Raw genomic sequence first — 22,231 nt, forward strand, 5'->3', positions numbered from 1 at the left:
CTGGAATCTAGATGAAGAAACAACAGGATGCTGGAGGAACTCAGCAGGCCAGGCAGCACCCATGGAGAAAAGCAGACGGTCAACATTTCAAGTCAGGACCCTTCTTCAGAACAGGTCAGGACCCTTCTGACTGACTGCTTTTCTCCACGGATGCTGCCTGACCTGCCGAGTTCCTCCAGCATCCTGTTATTTTCTTTTTAAACTCTATGCACTGATTTATAAACACTGGATGTAGGAGATACCATGATATGAGTCTTGTAAATGAAGTGTTCGCCTCTTTTCTTGGCCAGTAGCAGGACCTTGTCAAAAAGGAATAAAGTGCGTTCATTTTTGGCTCGGTGAATCCGAAAGGTTCCTTCCAGGACAAGCTCTCCGTACGTCGTCAGGTCCGGCCCATTCCAGTGTATCAGCAAGCTCTGTACTTCCTGGGAAGGCAATGTGAAAGGTCAGCTTCTTCCCAACCATTATCACAGAGGAAGAACATATTCCACATAACCCAACACCCCTACCAGGATTCTACCTGGAACATGTGAGAGAGGAGCGAGGAACAAAAACATGGGATAGAAGATGGAAGAACCAAGGTATAAGGAAGGAGCGAGTTTGTTGTGTGTGTACGCGCCCCTGTGAGAGGGAGCGATTCAGTGTAGGGAGAGTGCTTACGTACCTGCAGTCGGATAGCATGCTCGTGCTTCCTCTTCATGTCATTGATGTACCAGGCCACACCCGTCATAGTATCAATAGCTTCGTCAATCACCTCATAGCCCTCCTGGTTGACATCAAAGTGCTTTGCTATTTCCTGCGGTAAGGACAGATAGGAATATCAGAATGCAGCCACTCAAATCTGCTTCATCATTCAATTAGAACACAGGTTCCTCTCCTTTCTCTTCCACGGTTTTTTCTCTTCAGTTGTTACACTCCACTCGGTTCTCGACTTTCATTAGCAAACTGATACTCTTCTTGCACAAGCTCCTTTTACTACTTCATCCAACTCTCCAGTCTTTCTGCCACCCAGGAAGCTCTGCATTGGGTTGCTCTCCCATGCCAAATTCCCCCATGGACACGCCTGCACTGTGCCCATTACCCAGACCTGCTGAAGAAGCCTTCAGCCTTAATTATGCTCTGCATCCAACCTAAACCTTACAGTACCATGATCATTATTATCCAAGATACACACCAACTATCACAAAATGCTGGAGGAACTCAGCAGGTCAGGCTATGGAGAAAAATTTATTTATTTCTCTCCATAGATGCTGCCTGACCTGCTGAGTTCCTCCAGCATTTTGTGTGTGTTGCTCCAGATTCCAGCATCTGCAGAATCTCTTGTGTACTCACCAACTATGATATTTTCCAAATGACCTACTCCATTCCTGGTATTGCTCAGAAAATATTTGGACCAAGAAAATTCTCTTGAACCCAATTTGTAAATTCCTTCCACTATCCGCTCTTAGTGGAATCAGTTCCACTTCTGAGCCTGTATCAGGGCAATTGGATGATTGGTGTCTTCTGGACAGAGGGGATGGACTGAGAGATTAGAGCCTACAGCGGAAGGGTGGAGATGGGCAATGGAGGATGGGTGTCTAGTGGGGGCTTGGAGATCAGGACACTGTTGCATTAGTGGCTTTGGAATATCAGAGAGTTATGTGATCAGGAAGTGACATTGGTGGCAGTCAGAACCAGGAGGGAAGTAGGAGGCTGATAGATGGAAGGCAAATACAGTGCTTACTTAAGGAAGGTCCTAGTCCAGTGCCCTGCTCTCTAAATATGGTCGCCTGGGACAAATGTGAACCAATTTCCTAAGGATCTTTACATGGGAAATTACATCACTTGATGAGAGATTAACATTTTGTCAGACAGGCAGTTCACACTAGCAGAGGGTCCGTTAAAATTTCCAGAGTGACATGAAACAACCCAGAAGTGGTTGTTAGCGTTCAGCCGAAGGTGAATTTTCAATCACCTGGCACTGAAATAAACAACAGCACACCAAAGAAATTTTAGGCTTTCATATTTTCCGGAAGGAAAAAAGGACTTTGATTAATATAATGCCTTTCAATAACATTAAGATGTCTGAAAACACTTCAGCGGCAATTGAGTGCTTTAGAGTCATACAGCAGGGATACAGGCCCTTCGGCCCATCAAGTCCATGCCGACCACGGTGCCCACCCAGTTAGTCCCAATTTCCTGTGTTCGGCCCATATCCCTCTAAGCCCCACCCAAGTGCTTCTGAAATTATACTATTGTACCTGCCTCTGGCAGCTTGTTCCATATACTCATCACCCTCTGCATGAAAAAATTGCCCCTCAGGTCCCTTTTAAATCTTTCCCCCCTCACCCTAAACCTATGCCCCATTGTTTTGGACTACACGGTCCTGGGGGAAAGACTCTTACCATCTACCTTGTCTAAGCCTCTCATAATTTTGAACATTTCTACAAGGTCACTCCTCATTCTCTTCTGTTCCATGGAATAAAGACATAGCCTGGCCAACCATTCCCTATAACTCAGGCCCACTAATCCTGGCAACATCCTGGTAAATCTTTTCTGCATTCTTTCCAGTTTAACCACATCTTTCCCATAACAGTACACAGTACTCCAAGTACGCCTCACCAGTGACTTATGCAACTGCAACATAATGCCCCAACTCCGATACTCAATGCCCTGACTGATGAAGGCCAGCGTGCTAAACACCTTTTCACCACCATCTACCTGTGATGTCGCTTTCAATGAATGATGCACTTGTACTCCTCGGTCCCTCTGTTCCATTACACTCCCAAGTGCCCCAACATTCATAGTACAAGTCCTACTCTGGTTTGACTTCCCAAAATGCATCACCTCACACTTATCTGTATTGAAATCCATTTGCCACTCCTTGGCCCATTTCCCTAACTGATCAAGACCCTCCTGTAATCTATGATAACCTTCTTCACTATCGTCAACGCCTCCTAATTTTGTGTCATCCACAAACTTACTGATCAAGCCTTGTGCATTTGCATCCAAATCATATATATATATATATATATATATATATATATATATATATATATATATATATATATATATATACACATACATATATATACACACATATAAAACGAACACCAACCCCTGCGGCACACCACTAGTCACCGGTCTCCGTTCCGAGAAATAACCTTCAACCACCGCTGTCTGTTTCCTACCTCTGAACCAATTTTGAATCCACCTAATTAGTTCTCCCTGGATTTCACGGGACCTAACCTTCCAGACCAGCCTACCATGCGGGACCTTGTTGAAGGCCTTACTAAAGTCCAAACAGACAACATCCACTGCCCTGCACTCATCTACCCTTTTGGCTACTTCTTCAATGAAATCTAAAAGATTCATCAAGCACAACTTTCCACGCACAAAGCCATGCTGACTCCTCCTAATCAGAGTTTGCCTGTTCAAATGTTGGTAGAGATCCTGTCCCTCAGAATTCCCTCCAGTAACTTCTCCAATACTGACATCAGGCTAACTGGCCTCTGGTTTCCTGGCTTGTCCTTACTACCCTCTTTAAACAACGGAACGACATTAGCCACCTTCCAGTCTTTGGGAACTTCACCAGAGGCTAACAATGAAACAAATATCTCCGGAGGGCCTCCGCAATTTTTCTCTAACCTCCTACAAAGTCTGAGAATGCCCTTGGTCAGGCCACAGGGATTTATCTACCTTAATGCGTTGTAAGGCTGCAAATACCTCCTCCTTGGTAATATAAATGTTCCCTAAAACATCTCCACTTGTTTTCCTTATCTCTTGAGCAACCATGATTTTCTCCTCAGTAAACACAGAGGAGAAATATCATTAAAAATCCCACCCATCTCCTGTGGCTCGAGATATGGGTGGCCCTGCTGATCTCCAAGGAGTCCAACTCTCTCCCTAGCTTTACTCTTAATATAGCCATGGAACCTCTTGGGATTTTCCTTAACCTTACCTGCCAGATCCATCTCATACCTTCTCTTTGCCCTCCTGATTTTCCTCTCGTGTATTCTTAATCATTTTATAGTCAGAGGAATTCACTTGTCCCCGACCTCATAATCCCAATGTATTCTTCTTTCTTTTTCTTGACCAGAGCCTCAATATCTCTCATCAGCCAGGGTTCCCCTTCACTCGAACAGGAACATCCTGGACTCTTGATATTACATTCTTAAAAGACCCCTACTTGCCATTCATTCCTTTCCTTTCAAACAGGTTCTTCCAATTGACCTTTGCTAGATCTTGCCTAATTTCCCCCAAAATTGGATAACGCAACAGCCAATTTGTGCACGGCAAGCTCCCACAAAAAGCAATGTGTTTTAGTAATCGGAGCTGAGATTTAATCATTGGCCATGACATTGGTGATATTTTCCCTGCTCCTCTCCCATATTCTTATGGAATCTTATTGAGCAGAGTTTAACATCCTTTCTGAAAAACAGCACCTCTATCGGTGCAACACTCCCTCAGCACACTGTTAGCAATGTTAGAATGGATTTTGTTTTAATTAATTTACAAGGCAAGGTCAGCATTTATTTTCAATCCTTAACTGGCCTTGGAAAAAGCGGTGGTGAGTGCTTTCTTGAACCGCTGTGGTCCTTCTGGTGCTGTTGGGTCAGGGGTACCACCATCTAGATCCAGCGATGATAAAGGAATGGCGATCTGTTACCCCAGATAATGCGCCACTTGGAGTGGAACCTGAAGGTGGTGGTGTTTCCACCTGCCTGCTGCCCTTGTCCTTCTTGGTGGTAGAGGTTGCTACCTTCTTGGGAGGTGTTGGCGGAGCAGCCTGGGTGAGGTAGTGCAATGCGTTGTGTCGAAGACACCTCCTGTAGTCAGGGTCCAATGGTGGGGGGATTGGATATTGAATAATGTACTTAAACCTCCTGAGTGGAGCTTTAAACAACAAACACCTGACATAGGTGAGAGTGTCAGTGCTCGGCCAGTGTACACGTCCATGGAAAAGGGAAGAAGGTAACAAAACTCTTTTATCCCGACACCAATCTGAAATAACTACACCTACACTGATACAAAGAGAAGAGCAGCTGGTGATCATGACGTGGTGGTGAGCAGTCTTCTAGAGCCACTGCAGTCCCCTGGTCAAGGAACGCCCACAGTGCTGCTTAGAAGGGAGCTCCAGGATGTGGATCCAGCCATATACTTACAGGATGGGGAACCTGAAGGAGCTGGTGTTACCTGCGCCCTATGTCCTTGCCCTTCATGGTGGCGGAGGTTGCTGGTCGATGCCCTGGGTGGATTCTGACATAAACTAATGATCAGGTCCGACCCTTCATCCTGCTCACCTGCAGCAGGAGGTGGTACTTGAGGATCCTCTGAACTGGCTTCAGCAGATAGGAACCCAGTGGGAGGTAGCGCTTTAGCGTCGACTGGCGTTCCCTGAAGAACTTGGCCAGGACTTTGTTCCTCATGCACTCAGTCAGGGCCGCCACAGAGCTGCAGGAGGCAAAAAGGTGAAGAGGGTAACTCACTCAGTGCGAGGAAGGAGGAAACTAAAGCAACAGTGAGGAGGCTCTTGGAAGACAGACAGATGAAACCCAGTGGGAGTCACACTGTGCTGAAACGGAGTCATTCATCCATTCAAGCTGTGCTCATAAAAGGTATCCAATTGGTTCTAAGCCTAGCTTTTGCATATTCTCAAACACTTAACCAGTTTCCCTTTGAAAGTTACTGCTTGTAGAATTGCTATGTCATTGCTCTTTTTATAATGGGCATGGTAGTGTAGCAGTTAGTGTAATGCTATTACAGCACCAGCAACCTGGGTTCAATTCCGGCTGCTGTCTGTAAGGAGTTTGTATGTTCTCCCCGTGTCTGCGTGGGTTTCCTCTGGGTGCTCCGGTTTCCTCCCACATTCCAAAGACATACGGGTTAGGAAGTTGTGGGCATGCTATGTTGGCGCCGGAAGCGTGGCGACACTTGTGGGCTGCCCCCCAGAACATTCTACACAAAAGGTGCATTTCACTGTGCATTTTGACGTACATGTGACTAATAAAGAAACCTTATCTTGTCTAATGTCTACTGTGGATTTCTCTCCAACACAGATCTGAGGCAAAGCACTCGTAACATCTCCGTTTTTCTGAGTAGCAATGTGTGTGTTTAGTCACTAACATAGGAGCTTACTCATTGGCGTTTACCCCACTGAGCATCCACCTCCCTTCCAGGTTGAGGAGACTAAAGTTTCCACGGCAAAGGGAGAGGGCAGAGAGTAGGACAAGCTGGATTGCTCTGAGAGAGCCGGTATGGCCTGGATGGACCGAATGGCCTCCTTTCGTGCTGTAATCATTCAAAGGTTCAGTGTTCCACTTGAAAATATTAACCTCAACTTGTCTCTGGTTGTTTAGCAAGTCACCTTAAATAATTTTTTTTTCCCTGGATACCGACCTTCCTGCCAGCTGAAACAATTTTTCCTCATTTGCCTCTTATTAATTTTAAGGATCTCTGCTAAATCTTTCCTTCACCTTCTCTATTCTGAGAACAACTTCAGTTTCACTAATCTCTCAGCAAAACCAAACTCTCTTTCATGTTTGATAACGTAGCAGCAACATGACCCAAGTTTAAATTCAGGAGTAGAGCAGAAAGCGAGAGAAATGGGAGCTTAACATCTCATCTGAAATACAGTTTGACATTCCTTCAAGTCATTACATACATTCAAGGAGGAGGTAGTTATGCTTCTCAATGCTGGAAGGCCAAGGACATGGGGAGAATGTAGAAACAGGGTGCAGAAGTAAATGATCAACCATTAAATGGTGAAGCAAGGCCGACAGGTCTACTCTTGCTAATGTTACTGTGTTGTTGCATAGGGGATGGCAGCTTAGATTAGATGCTCTAATATCTGAAGTAGGGACTTGAACCAGTGAACTTTTGACACAGAGACAGAAATGTTATCAGTAACACTCAAAGTCAACCCGCATGGACACAACCAACATCATGGACATGTTGGGTCTGAAACAATGCAAGGAGCCATTCCGGATACCACTACTGGTGACCACCTGCCTTCGTTTACAGAATAGTAACCACTGATAGTGTAATAAAGAACTCCCTTCTTGTGCTCAACCCTAGCACATGCTGTGCCAGAGTGTTAAATGAGTATGATAGCTTGATTAGAAGATATATACTTACTTGGGGTAGTTGGTGCAATACTGGGTGTAGATATCAAAATCCTGACTCTAGAAGAGAGAATAGAAGACTTTGTCATTTCTCCATAATGTAAGCAGTACAACAACTGAACGACTGAATCCTCCCAACATTTCCACTCACCCAGCAACGTTTCCATGTACAGAAGCCCCAGGACTCGCCTCTCAAATAATACAGGGTCCTGAGGTAGGCTTTAGACTTCATTCACAAAATATCATTTCACAATAAAGGACATGGGTAACTGTCCCATATCTAAGGAAGGACATGGTGGCCTTGGAAAAGGTCCCAGAGAAGGTTCACAAGAACGATCCCGGGGATGACAGAGTTAACATATGAGGAGTGTTTGATGTCTCTGGGCCTGTACTCGATGGAGTTCAAAAGGATGAGGGGGAGATCTCATTGAAACCTTCTGGATACTGAAAGGTCTGGATAGAGTGGACATGGAGAGGATTTTTCCATTGGTAGGAGAGTCTAGATTCCGAGGGCACAGCCTCCGAATAAAGAGACGTCCTTTTAAAACTGAGATGAGGAACAATTTCGTCAATTAGAGGATAGTGAATCTGTGGAATTTGTTACCATAGACAGCTGTGGCAGCCAATTCTTTGGGCATATTTAAGGCAGAGATTGGTAAGGGGGTTAAGGGTTACAGGGAGAAAGCAGGAGAATGGGGTCGAAAAAAAAATCAGCCATGATTGAATGGTGGAGCAGGCTCGATGGGCCGAGTGGCCTAATTCTGCTCGTATCTTTTGGTCTTATGACCTTATGTTTGGGAGCCTGTTCCAAATTTAATGGGATTTACTCTCTGGGTTGACCCCAAGCCACAAGTTTTGGGGAGTTTCAGCCCTTTAAAATTCTGATTTTCTGTGCAGATGCCATATTCTTTGTCCCCCTCATACCACGTTCAGTCTGGTGGCCCTCAATAAGCTAATTAACTCCACGATATGCAGTAACTTATTCCCCGGAAGGACTGCCAGGGCAGGAGAAGGAATCCCAGGTTCAGGCTCCAACAGACTAGCTTCTAAAGGCAAGTTTCCCAAGATGCCGAGATCAAAAGTGAAGGAGCCCCTTGCCCCACTGTACATGTTTGTTGAACTTGGATCTGCTAACCACACAACAGCAGATAAAAAAAATGGCATCTCCCTTTAGGGCTAATAAACCAGTTGGTGGATGCCATACCTGGCACAGCTCACGGTTTTGTGCCATTCCTGGGGGAGAAGGTAGCCAGCACAGAGAGCAGGAGATGGCCTACTCCTGCTCCTGTTTTCTTGGGTGCATTCTGGTGCGTGTTAAAACGTAACCCACCTTGTCCACAAAGCACCTTGCAATGGCAACTGGGTCATGGTGACAGCTGTCAAGGTCTTGCAGGAGGTCGCTGTGAAGAGACAAAATCCGTGAGAGAGAGTGAGAGAGAAGTTGGGGGGGGGGGGGTGGGGAGAAACAGAGTGAGAACACCAGAAGTGGGAATGAGGGAGATGCGGGGAGGGAGAAGGTGAAGGAACCAGGGAGCGAGAGCCACAAGAGACTGCAGATGCTGGAAATCTGGACCAACACACAAAGGAGCTGGAAGAACTCAGCAGGTCAGGCGGCATCTACAGAGGGAAATGAACAGTAGGCATTTCAGGACTGATGAAGGGTCTCCACCCGAAATGTCTACTGTTCATTTCCCTCCACAGATGCTGCCCAACTCACTGAGTTCCTCCAGCTCCTTTGTGTTGCAGGGAGTGAAAGAGAGTCTGGAAGAAACAGAGGGAGAGAGACAATTGAAAGGGGGAGAACGGGTTGGGAAACAAAAGGGCATACACTGGAAAAAAGAGTAAAGATATCAGAAAATAACACTTGTTGAAATAAAATTTGCCAACTCAATACTTTCATTCCAACTGATAAATTTACGTAGATTTGCTTAGAAAGGAAACACGAAAACAATCTGTTGGACGGAGTGAGCACATCCAGAGTCCGCAAGTCAATCAGTCATTTGCACTCATTTCCCACATCTGGTCATTCTTTACATTACGTGAGTGGACATCAAGCAACAACAAGTCCGTTTGACGTACCCACTACGTTCAATGCTTTGTTGAAGTGGTTATTATTACCTGATCAGCTGTCTCACACCACAAGTCATGGTCCACGGCTGTCCCTTTACAATGACAGAGCCACTTTGCAATCTCTCCCAGGCAGAGAACCTGCCAAGTTATAGAGCAGGAATCACGGAGCCAGGGAGGGCGAGGACATGAGACAGCTCAACACAAGCTGGACGGCACAGCGGCTAGTAGAGATGCTGCGTTGCAGCTTCAGATGACTTATAACTGCAGGGTGCCAACCTGTTCCGTGCACCATCGCTCCATCTGTACTAGTGTACCATACCATTTGGTAACCATTCTGGACGTTATTCTAAATGAGTATCTATTCCAATGTCCTATCCTATGGACATAGTCTGGTGGTGAGTGTAATTTAGCGTGCCATCAGGATAGGCACAGTAGTGTAGTGGTTAGCGTAACGCTATTACAGTGCCAGCGACCCGGGTTCAATTCCAGCCTCTGTCTGTAAGGAGTTTGTATATTCTCCCTGTGTCTGCGTGGGTTTCCTCCAGGTGCTCCGGTTTCCTCCCACATTCCAAAGATGTATGGGTTAGGAAGTTGTGGGCATGCTATGTTGGCGCCAGAAGCGTGGCAACACTTGCGGGCTGCCCCCAGAACACTCTACGCAAAAGATGTGTTTCACTGTGTGTTTCGATGTACATGTGACTAATAAAGATATCTTTCTCATCTCATCATACATGATTTGCATCTCCTACCTTATAGCTAACGTGTCCAGCATTCCTTTTTAGAACAGTTTTTCAATACCTGAAGATCTCATCAGATCACTGATTACACTGGAGATGGCTGCTAAGTAATACACTGGGGGAAGGAACAGAGAATCTGCCCCCAGTATCTGAAGTTCCACGTTTAATACCAAGTGTAGACGACAAAAATGTCCATTGGTTTCATGATGTTTTGAGCGCAAAAACTGACCGTTTCACGAAATTCAGGATGTTCGATCCATAGCTTGCATTACGTGACGAAGTTCATGTCTATTCCAGTAGCCAGGGACGCACAAGATCTTATAGTGGCTTGTTTTATTTGAAGGAAGGAACTGGAAAATTTCATCCAGTCAAAGGTAGTTAATGATGGATGGCTCTGCATTCAACTAACTGGTGAGCTCAGCATGGGGTGGGGTAGAGGGACTGAAAAATCCTTGATGAGAAGGCAATAGATAAAGCCAGGAACCGACTATCAAGGAGGGCGTTAGGAGAACTGTGAAGTCAGACGGAAGAAGCTGAACAAAAGGAGAAAGTCAGATGCAACCGAAAGGAATGTGTCTAATATGCTGCGGCTAGAATAGACTGAAATGGTAGGTGAATTGCAGTATTCCAGCTTGTGGATCTCAGGAAGGATTGGTGATCTACAAGTCAGAGGTCATAGCAGGAAGATTGCCAGGGGACACAAGAATGGAGATGGTGAGATGGTCAGAGGAACAATGACTTGATGCCTGCTGGAAGCCTAGTTCGGCTGGGTGGCTGCAGTTATCAGAGTCACTGTGCACTCTCTCCCAGGCAGAGAACCTGCTGAGCTATACAGCTGGAATCACAGAGATGAGGAGGGCAAGGACGTGGAGAGAACTAAACACCAGCTGGGTGGCACAGTGGTGCGGCTAGTAGAGCTGCTGCCTTACAGCTCCAGTGACTAGTGTGTGAACCTGACCTCCGGTGCTGTCTGTGTGGAGTTTGCAGGCACTCCCTGTGACCATGTGGGTTTCCCCTGGGTGCTCCAGTCTCCTCCCATATCAGAAAGACTTATGGGTTGGTAGATTGATTGGCCTGTAAATTCCCCTACTCAGTGCGTGTTGGGATCTGGGAAAGTTGGTGGGAATGTTGGGAGAATAAAATGGCTTAGTGTGGAATTAGTGCACATGAGTGCTGGGTAGTCAGTGAGGATTCAGTGGGCTGAAGGGCCTGTTGCAGTGCTGTGTGACTCTGACTATGATCAAGAAGCTAAATTCCAAGGTATTGAGAGGGACTGGACACCGGTGTAGCAATGGTCCCAAACAGGCGCTGCCATCCAGTGACAACTTCACTGCTTTCCTTCACCCTGCCGCAGAAACAAACAGGGAAAGGAGCAGGAGACACAAGAAATTCTGCAGACGCCGGAATCTGGAGCAATACATGAAAAGTGCTGGAGGAACTCAGCAGGTCAGGCAGCATCCATGGAGGGAAATCAACAGTCGGCGTTTCGGGTCGAGACCCTTCATCAGGACTGGAACGGAAGAGGGCAGAAGCCAGAAGGAGAAGGTGGGGGTAGGGGGAGGAGACACGCTGGCAGGTGATAAACCACGTGCTCACCCAGACTCGCTTCCACAGTCACAAGGCCTTCCTGGGCACTTGCATCTGCCGATGACCTGCCCATCTCCTCTCCTCCCCTCCTCCATCGCTTATTCCATGGTCAACTGCCCTCTCCTACTGGATTCCTCCTTCTTCAGCCCCTTTGCCTCTTCTACCTATCACCTCTCAGCTTATTACATCTTCCACCCCCCCCTTCCCTTCCCCCTCTCACCCGAACTCACCAATCCCCTGCCTGCGTGTGCTCCTCCCTCTATCTTCCCAGTCCTGACAAAGGGTCTCGGCCCAAAATGTCGACTGTTTATTTCCCTCCATAGATGCTGCCTGACCTGCTGAGTTCCTGCAGCACTTTTTGTGTATTGGGTAAGGAGCAGGGCTTGGTCCCGTCTCGATCTGGCAATTAGTTGATGACTTTCTCTGGCAGGAGACCGACTGAATGAGGGGAGTGAGGAGACATCAGTGTGGGGCAGATGGTGATGCAACCCTGCCCCTCTAGTCATGCATGGGAGAGGGAGAGGGAGACACACACACATACCTTCATCAGCAAACTCGTGCAGAAGAGCACACACATGCACAGTACACTAGAATGGGAAGTGACAGCAAGATTGTGATGGGGAGATGAAGATCTGTGCACAAAACTCACCGCCAGAAAAGGCACAAGTCCTATCTGAAGGAAAGATCAATTCACAGCAGTGAGATCGACCAACATCAGGTGATTACAATTAACAACCGAGCTACCACAATTAACTTGCCAGCTGTGAACACCACTCTAACCAGTGCCCAAAAGTACCTGTAAACACAGCTTCTCCTACTGAGCTGAGTGGTACATTGCAAGTGAAGAGGAGGAGATGGCGTGGGCAGAGGTGACTTTAACAAGACCAGCAGCCAGACCTCAGAATCTCACATACACCCACATGGTGCTTGGGGTCTGACATGCTGACCCACGCAGTGACAGGAGGTTTCAACCCACCCACTCACCATCTTGGGGTCTCAGCACAAACTCAGCCTGTGAGAGTCAAGAGTGGGCTCACTTTGAGCCAGACGATTATCAGGGCATGTGCTATGTTGGCATAACTTGACAACAGCTTTGTCACACAGGCTCCATCAGAGCTGGCGCACAGCTCCCTAAAGCCGAATTTTCTCCCCAGTCTTTTGTTACTCCAAAGTTTCTGACGGATCGTGTTGGCAATTCCCCGAAAAGCAGCTTTGTGCTCAGGCTGCGCAGACCACAGTAACACACACCATCGACTAGATTTTTACGAAGTGTTACACATGTAATACCAACTTTGCAATGATTAATTTGTATGTAGACAGTGCACACGATTCTCAGGGACCAGGTGAAGACCCCATTATTACTGATCAAGGCCTTACTCTGGAATGCTGGGGATAATATGTACAATTTACATGAAAGAGTACAAAAATTATTAAAATCTTGCAGCTAAGACACCCATTCTTTGAAAGTACCCTCTAAATGGTCTTATTCCCAGGTCATCCCCTTTAATGCTTCCCAAGTACCCAAGGTCCCATTATATCTACTTGCAGCATTCTCTAAAATAGCACTTTTCAGTTCATAACACCTCATGGCATTGAGATGAATTCTCCTGAGTTACCTTCAAGTATCTGAACCAGTGTCCCACATCAGCAGAAATCCCTCCCTCTCTCGGTTCTATCAAAACCACCCTCGATTTATTTTTTTTTTATAAACGCCTCTGTCAAATATCAAAATGAATGCCAGAAAGCAAACCAAGAGCTAAAGAGAGGAATTGCCCTGGTAAACAATCAAAGGAGGAGACTAAAGAGGGAGAAAGTAAGTGGGGATAAAAAAAAGGAATTGAACAAATAATCAGAGATGAGAACACTTAAGTGAGAAGATGCGTCTCCTCTCTCCATACCTGTTAAACTCATAGATGTCCTCAATGTTTCCAAACAGTGCAGAGACGTGCTCAGGTCTGATAGGCAAATCTGAAGCATCAATGATGCAACCAAGGTAGTCCTGGCATGGGAAAATGCAAAGGATACAAGAGGTTAGATGTGCAACCATTGAAACAGAAGTCAATACTGGTGGCCAATGTCTTTTGCCCAACTTTGCCAAGTCACTGACCCACCGACCCCACTACCAGGCCAGTTAGAATGAATCAGACCGTTTGTCACCTGAGCATTCCACTTGACCCTGAGCTGAACTACCATTCCCAAATCCTCCACAAGACTAGAAAAACAAAGGACTGCAGATGCTGGAATCTAGATTATAAACACGATGATGCTGGAGGAACTCAGCAGGCCGGGCAGCATCCATGGAGAAAAACAGGCGGTCAAAGCTTCGAGTCAGGACCCTTCTTCAGGACTGAAGATAGGAAAAGGGGAAGCTCAATAATATAGGAGGGAAAAGCAGGGCAGCGATAGGTGGACACAAGAGGGGAGGCGGGGTGGGCACAAGGTGGTGATAGGTAGATGCAGGTAAGAGACAGTGATAGGCAGGTGCAGGGGAGGAGGGGAGAGCAGATCCACCGGGGGATGGGTCAAAGGTAGGGAGGAAAAAAGGGGGATAGAAAAAAGAGAGAGAGGCTAGGAAAGGGAAGAAAAGAAGAGGCATGGTTGGGGGTGAGGGTGGGGTGTGGGGATTACTCAAAGTGGGAGAATTCAATGCTCATGCTGTTAGGCTGCAAAGCTCCAAGATGGAATATGAGGTGGTGTTCCTCCAGTTTGCGCTTGGAATTCTCCTGGCAGTGGAGAAGGCCGAGGACTGACATATGTGTGATGGAGTGGGAGGGGGCATTGAAGTGACTGGCAACAGGGAGGTGCAAGACTGCTGTCTTTCACTACCCCCCCCCATCACAATTCACGTGCCCCCAAACTCTCATTAGTGTTTTAATTATGTTCAATGTTAATTATGTTAATTATGTTCAATCTTGCCCATTCCAGTAATCTCCAAAGGAACATCCAAACCTCTGCTGACTGTACCCTGCCTTGTATAGCAAATGCAGTTGGTGCTTTCTGATCCACATTGACTCCAGAGTCCATCAATGCCTCAAATCCCTTATGGCCCCACCCTCTTTTTCTGTAACCTGCTCCATCCCACAACCCTCCCTGCAGTCCTCCAATCCTGTCCTCTTGTAAAACACTATTGCTCCTCTACTTGGGGCAATGCTTTCAGCTTGCCCACAGAGTGCTGCAGTGGGTAGACTCACTGCCTCATAGATCTGACAACATAGGCTCAATCTTACCCTTGGGTGCTGTCTTGTGGAGTTTGCATGTGTTCCCTGTGACCACATAGGTGCTCCAGTTTCCTCCCACATCCCAAAGACGTTCAGGTAGATTAATTGGCCACTGTCAACAACCCCCTTGTGTAGACAGAAGGGGTTAGGTGTCATTAGCTTAATTAGTTTGGCACAACATTGTGGGCCGAAGGGCTTGTTCCTGTGCTGTATTGTTCTACAACTGTTGGGAGAATCGGGGGAAGTTGATAGGCATGTATGGGAAAATAAGTTGCAGGAAAAAAAGATAGAGGGATTGCTCTGACAGCCAGCATAGACTCGATGGGCCAAATGTCCTACATCTATGTCAGTAAACAGAGTGAAAACATAATGAACTTGTCTACACCAAATATCTGGCATAAAAACAGAAAATGCTGGAAATACTCAGCAGGTCAGGCCAGGCCAGGCCAGGCCACGCCTGTTGGGGAGAGAAAAAGAGCTAATGTTTCAGGTAGGGGAGGGTATAAAAATGGGAAGGGGTTAGGATGGAAAGGATGAACAAAGGGTGAGAGGCCCTGGGTCGACTGGTGCGAGTGGGAAAGCTCCGGACAGCCCTCCCAGAAACTCTCTCCCATTGTTCATCTTTCCCACCTCTTCTCCCACCTGATTCCATCTGCCCACCATCCCTCCCTTATCTGATCCCTCTCATCACCTCCATCTCCAACTCCCCCTACTTCCCCCATGTGGCTCCATTTTCCCATCATCCCCTCCTTACCTGGTTCCACCCATCACCTTCTAGTCCCTGTCTCACCCCTCCCTTCCACCTATGCACTGGCTATCTTCCCTCAACACACTTAGTCCTGATGCCAGGTCTCGACTCAAAACATCAACCATCCCTCTGCCTCCACAGATGCTGCTCCATCCGCCGAGTTCTTCCAGCAGTTTATTTTTTTTTTTGCACTGGACGTTCCTTGCCCAGTTCTGGCCTTTTAGTTTTTTTGAGATCTCCAGTGAATGATTCTCTTTGGCCAAGCCTTGGTCATCCTTCCTTATACCCATCTCATTGGATGAGCATTCGTCCCTGGGTGACACCGTGACCATTATGGAGACCTTTACCATAAAAGATTGGTTTATCCTTGCAAGTGAGGGCCCCCTGGCAACTTGCCCTTGCTGAAGCAGAGATGAAGGACGTCAAGAGGCAACTTAACGTCCGGGCCACTTCAGTCAATGCAAAATGGTTCTCATCTACACATCGTGCATGGCCCAGTGACAGAAATCAGAAGCTGCATCCTGGCTGCTTTACTCTCCTTGCACCTCCCAGCCCGCACAACATGAGCCACCACCCTCCCCACCATCAGCGCAGCAAAACACTGGTCCGTGTCGGTTCAAGATGAGTTAGCTGGCAGAGGTTCAGTATGAGATCCTTCCTGGTGTGCAGAATTGAACAACTGATTCTTCACTTCATTTGTGAAATTACCGACAGAAAGGCTTGCACCTGCAACATTGACAACGTGAACTTCCATAGCACCTTTCAAGATCTCTCAATGTCCCACAGCATCTTACAGGTAATGAAAAAAAAATTACAGAAAATTTTGGAAACACTCAGCAGGTCAGGTAGCATCTGTGGAGAGACACAGAGTTAACTTTTCAGGTCAAATTTCTGATAGAGGGTCTTTGAGCTGAAACATTAACTTCTTTCTCCTTTCACAGAGGCTACCTGACCCCTTAGCCTTTTCTGTTTTTATTTCAGTTTCCAGCATCTGCAGTTTTCCATGTCCAGCTAATGAAGTGGTACTGAAGTGTGGAACCCATAGAAATGTATGAAAAGTGGCTGCCAAATAGTGCACAGCAAGCTCCCAGAAATAGTTGAAGATGATGATTGAAACAAGTAAGTATTGGGTACAACATAAGGGGAACACCACACTCTTCTGAAACAGTGCTGTGGGATCTTTCACATCCACTGGGGCAGAGAAGACCACCCATTAATATATCATTCAAAAGACAAGTCCTAGGCAGCAGCTGGCACAAGACAATCCAGCTCCCTCACTACTTTTTCAAAAAGCTCGTGGCATGTTCCTCCCTCCCTTCCCGTCTCTCTCTCTGGCAACAGAGATAACACAAACAAGAGATAAGAGAGTGTGCAGAACATACACAGCCTCGCCCATATGTGGTCTCTGCCAAGATTCTTTCTGTATCCAGAATATTGCAAGCTGAAAGAACAGATTTGTAAACATTGGCGGAGGGAGCCATGGTGGGGACTGTCAACTGGGGCACGGCAGAGACTTCCTGGGGAAATAGTTCAAGATAAACACTGTTCTTGGGAATTTTCAACAGAAACTGTGAAAGCTCTCAACTTAACAGTCCATTTGATTGCAAGGCAGCCTAGCAATATTATAAAGGCAGTAGAGACCATAGATGCTGGAATCTGGAACAGAGAACAGAACGCAGGGAGAACTCAGCAGGTCGAGCAGCATCTGTGGATGCAAAGGGACGGTCAATGCTTCGGGTCGAGAACCTGCATCAAAACTGAGAGGGAAGCAGAAGGAATGGCAGTATACAGCAGTACAAGTGAGGATGGGGGAGGCTGGTAGGTGGAACCAGAAGGGCTTCACATCTCAAATTCTCCTGGGGTTGCTTATAACCCAATGGTATGAACACTGAACTTTCCAGTTACATGTAACCCACACCACTGATGCTCTCCTCTCACACACACACACACTCACCCATCCGCCTAGTTTTCTTCCTCCGTTGTTCATCTCTCCCATCTCCCTCTCCCCAACCACCACCCCCCCACCCCCCCCCAACCTGGTTTCATCTGCCCATCATCCCCTCCCCATCTCGTTCCACCTATCAGCCCCTGTCCCTCTTCCCCCTTCTACGGTTATATCCTGGCAATACTTCCTCTTCCCTCTCAGCCCTGATGCAAGGTTTCGACCTGAAACGTTGACTTGCACCTTCTGCCTCCACCGATGCTGCTCGACCTGCTGAGTTCTCCCAGCGTCCTGGTTGTCAGCCTGGCAACATTGCTTCACCGTGGGTTTTTGTTTTTGCATTTGCATTGCAATGAAGCAAAACGGTTGCTGAGTAGAGCTGAGTATAAGCTGTAGCTCGGAGTTTTAAAGCAAGTTCCCTTCCCACTCTGGACGTCAATCCCCAAGAGACTGCAGCAAGATACCAGAAGGGTCTCCTTCCAGTTTTATGACATCCAGCCATTTGCAAGACTGTTGAAGCACTGCAGAATGGGTTTGGAATTGAAGGTACTTGTGGAAAGTGGGAAAAAAAATTCCACAAAGGACTCCCTGCCTGGGTAACAAACTGCAGCTGGATCCCACTGCATGGTCGTCGACTGACGTCAAGATAGGAGCGTCGTCATCAGGACAGGCTCAGTGGGGGTGGTTTGAGGGGACATGGGGGAAGCGGGATGGGCTACAATTTGAGATCTTTAGGTAGGGAGGGACAGGGCAAGGGGTTGAGTGTGGGGCAAGGAAACCAATTGGGCAAACTTTCCAGTCGCAGTGCTCTCGGCGCTTTGCGCTGGGAAGGGTGGGGTGGTAGACAGGACAGTGAAAGGCCTCGAGGCTGAGCGGACTTGGCCAACTGAAGTGCAGCTCAGCACAGGAGGAGGGGGCAAGAGAGGGGAAGGGGTCAGTAAGAGGGGTGGGGAAAATAGGATGAAGGGTAGAGGGAAAGGGTATTAGGGACTGGGATGAGGAGCACCTGATGAGGGAGGGGGCTTGCTGAAATAGCTAATGGACAAGGGGGTGGTGGCTGACTGGGAGGTGGGAGGGAGGGCAAGGTAATGATATTCCTAAGGTGCGTTATTAAGCAAAATATTGAGGCACAACTACAAAGCATGACCGTTGTGGCTTAGTAGGCAACAAGCTGGCCTCTGAGCGTTCTGTTATTGTTTTACCTTGTAAGGAGGAGCTGGGATACAAAGCCCAAGGGTGGTCAGGGTTCGATAGGGAATCTTTTGGGAATGTTGGGTTGGGGAGGTGGGGGGGGGGGGTTGTTGGTGGAGACTGAGGAAGTGGTCAAGGATCAACACAGGTGGGGGAGGTGACAGGGCAGTGGATAGGAGGTACAAACAGAAGTGGTGAAGGTGCATGTGGATAGCACGGGGCGAGGTGGAAGGGCGAGGACTGGAGGAGGAGGAGGAAGAGGCTAAAGGCCCACACTCCAACAACAGACCAGAGGCTGCTGTGTTCTTAAGTACAAAGTGCCACAGGACAGGGCGGGCAGAGCGAGGGCCACGTTTAAGCTGTGTAAACAACCTGTATGAAAGACAACATTGTCTCAGTTTGCATCATTATCTGGAAACTACTGGCACCTACCTGCTTGAACATTGAACACACACCCTGCACGGCAAGAGACTGGAATGAAACAGGATATGGGACCACGCACAGTTTGTACCCGATGACTTGTTAAGGTCAGCTCACAGCCCAAAACCCCAGGCACTGCATTATTACATGCAGAGGCAGTCAGCTGGTGGACTGGGGCTGCCCTGGCCAATTCCCCTACGTCGGACATCCCTCTTTGTCAGATTGGTGAAAGAATTCCCATATAGTGCCTCGCACAGCCTCAGTTGCCCCAATGCATTGCACAACCAATACTGTACTTTGGAAACGTTGCCACCATTGTAAGAAACGCTGCAGCCAATTGTGCACAGAAAGATCCCACACAAAGAGAATAGTCATAACAGCCAGTTAGTTATACTGACCAAATTATACATTTTGGCCAAGACACCAGGGCGTGCCGTGGGAAGAAGGTGGGGATGTTTGCACAATTTTTTTTCACTCCTCAGCAAACAAAGCAGCCCAGACCTGCATACAGCAAGACTAAGACAATATTCTTGCATGGGCTAATAAGTGGGAAACAATATTCATTCCACCTGCAAAAAAAATTTTTATATATATATTTCATTCAAGGGATATGGACTTTGCAGGCTGAGCCCATCCCCAATTGCCCTCAAGAAGGTGACGGTGAGCTGCCTTCTTGAACCACTACAGGTGCTGGAGGTGTGGGTTTACTCACCAAGCTGTTGGGGAGGGAGTTACAGGATTTTCACCCAGTGATGGTGAAGGAACAGCAATAGATTTCCAAGTCATGATGGTGTATGGCTCTGAGGGTAAATTCTACATGGTAGTGTTCCCATGCTTTGCTGCCCTTGTCCTTCTAGCGGGGAGAGATTGTGGGTTTGGAAGGTGCTGTCTGAGGAGTCTTGGCGAGTTGCTGCAGTGCATCCTATAGATGGTGCAAACTGCTGCTGCTGGGAGTCGGTGGAGGAATGGGTGAACGGTTGTGGATGGGGTGCCTATCAGGCAGGCTGCTGTGTTTTGCATGGTGTTGAGCTTCTTGAGTGTTGTTGAAGCTGCACTCATCCAGGCAAGTGGAGAGTATCCCATCACACTCCTGCCTTGAGTCTCGTAGATGACGGACAGGCTTCAGGGAGTTAGGAGGCGAGTTACTTGCCACAGGATTCCTAGCCTTTGACCTGCTCTGGTAACCACATTGTATAGATGGCTACTCCAGTTCCGTTTCTGGTCAATGGTAACCCCCAGGATATTGATAGTGGGGGATTCAGTGATGGTAACGCAATCCAACCACCTACCCCAGACTTGCAACAACATCACCCACACTGAGCTGCTATACCACCTACGCTATTGGGGTCTCCAACTAGAGACCCATTCACAAGTGCAACATTTCCAATGCATGTCTGGTGGAATACTTGCCTGAATCAGCCCTGCTCAACGTCATCTCAGTGAAGCAGTCAGCTTACCTGGAACCTCATTCACCACCTTACTCGTTCACTCCCATCACTGCTCTGGAGAGCGGAGCACAAAATGTAGGCTGGCTGTTGGCCGCTGCACTTGTCAACTTTTGGTAGGAGGTGACAACCTGCTCAAATATCCGATGCCACTTATTTTAAGGAAGAGTTGGGAGTTCAACCAGACATCATGCTCAATACTTCCTCAGCCTACATCCTGACACCCAATTACCTAATCATTTATCAGATTACTGGTAGTGGGACCTCCTTGCTGAGTGCAGGTCCTACATTGCATTTGGCTGTGAAGCATTCTAAGAGCCAAACATTACAAAGGTCACTGTGTATATGCTCTGACCTTTTTAGTCAGGCTCCATTCCTTTTTGTAGCACACAACAGACATTATGGAACCGTTTCATGTTGAATGCTCTGATTAACTTTCAAAAAGAAATATTTTCAGTTGAACTCTCTTAAGGAACACTTCAATGCGATCCCCTTGGGAAAACATTTCCACGGTAACCTGATATATTAAGAAAAATCCATTGCACCTAGGCACAACATCAATTAACACAGAGAAGATGAAAGCAGCTCTAAAGGAAGCTACTATCTGAAGCATGTGGTGGTGGTACACAGATCAAGTTACCAGATGAATAACCCAGAGGCTGACAGTAATGATCTGGAGGCTGAAGTTCAAATCCCACCCTGCAAGCTGTAGCCACAGTTGGTTTCAGTCAATGAATTACTTCCTGAAACAGTTTCTGTCATAACATCAGAACTTCAGCAGCAATCTGTGCACAGCAAAGTCCCACAAACAGTAATGCCACAATAACTAAGTAATTCATTTTACTGATATTACTTGAGGAAAACACAAAAAGCAGAATGTTCCTTGGTTTTATTCTAATTATACTGCGGGATCTTTCAATGCCACCCAAGAGGGAAGATGGTGCCTTGGTTAAACATTCCCATCGGAAGACAATGCCATGCCATTCACAGTGGAGCACGCCCTCAATAATTGATCTGAAACGTCAACCTGGATTAAATTGATGGGATTGCTTCAAGAGTCAGCATAGACTTGAAGGCCCAAATGGCCTCTTGCAATGCCAGGAGGAAACATGAAAAATACAAGAGCCCTTCTGACTAAAAATCACCCCAAATCCGTACTGACAGAATGTCTGGAAAACAATCATGAAACGTATCTCCAGCTTTTCATTCCTTCAGCTCTTGATGCCTGCTCCTTCGGGTGGAATGCATAGGCCTGCCTGCCTCCCCTGCCAGTTACCTCCCTCGTTAGAGCAGCCAGCAGCCTCACGTGACTGCTGCTGCCAACACCAGCAAACTATTTCCATTGCCAGAGAGCAAGTTTGGAATTAACACGGTCACCATGAAACAAGGGAACGTGGGCACAATGTGGGAGCAGGTGCATGCACAAGTGTGGTAGGGAGACAGTGCGAGTGAGAGAGGATGACTGTGTAAGAGCATAGAACATCCAGCATGTGCTTTTTACACCAGAAGGAAGAGTCACAAGTAATCAGAGGTTCCCAAATATTACTGTCTTACTACTGGACAGGAAGCCCATTTGGATGGTCGCCCTACAGCTGAGGTATGATGACTCAATGCCCCGCACCCACTCCACCCTCAAAACGTTTCCCACAGGTGAATCCCTCAATCCTAATGCAGGGCACCAGATCGACAGGCAGGTTCCTGTGGCAGTCACAGCTCTGTTAATGCCTCTGCTTCCCATCTCTGACCGATTGCTCAGGTGTTCTCTTTCCA

General features: G+C 47.3%; 1 protein-coding gene across 1 annotated transcript in view; it reads right to left on the reverse strand.

Annotated features, from left to right (window-relative positions):
- The window catches only part of LOC127584657 (pleckstrin homology domain-containing family G member 3-like), a 171,502-nt gene that overhangs the window by 31,183 nt on the left and 118,088 nt on the right, over positions 1-22,231 (reverse strand). The window contains exons 5-10 of the mRNA XM_052041548.1: positions 13,396-13,496; positions 8,434-8,503; positions 7,117-7,163; positions 5,283-5,433; positions 665-796; positions 243-425 (exon numbers count right to left, since the gene is read on the reverse strand). Of these exons, the coding sequence (XP_051897508.1) occupies positions 243-425; positions 665-796; positions 5,283-5,433; positions 7,117-7,163; positions 8,434-8,503; positions 13,396-13,496 (684 nt within the window). The remainder of the gene's footprint in view (positions 1-242; positions 426-664; positions 797-5,282; positions 5,434-7,116; positions 7,164-8,433; positions 8,504-13,395; positions 13,497-22,231) is intronic.

The sequence above is a fragment of the Pristis pectinata genome, chromosome 1 (assembly GCF_009764475.1).
Source record: "Pristis pectinata isolate sPriPec2 chromosome 1, sPriPec2.1.pri, whole genome shotgun sequence".
Lineage (NCBI taxonomy): Eukaryota > Metazoa > Chordata > Chondrichthyes > Rhinopristiformes > Pristidae > Pristis > Pristis pectinata.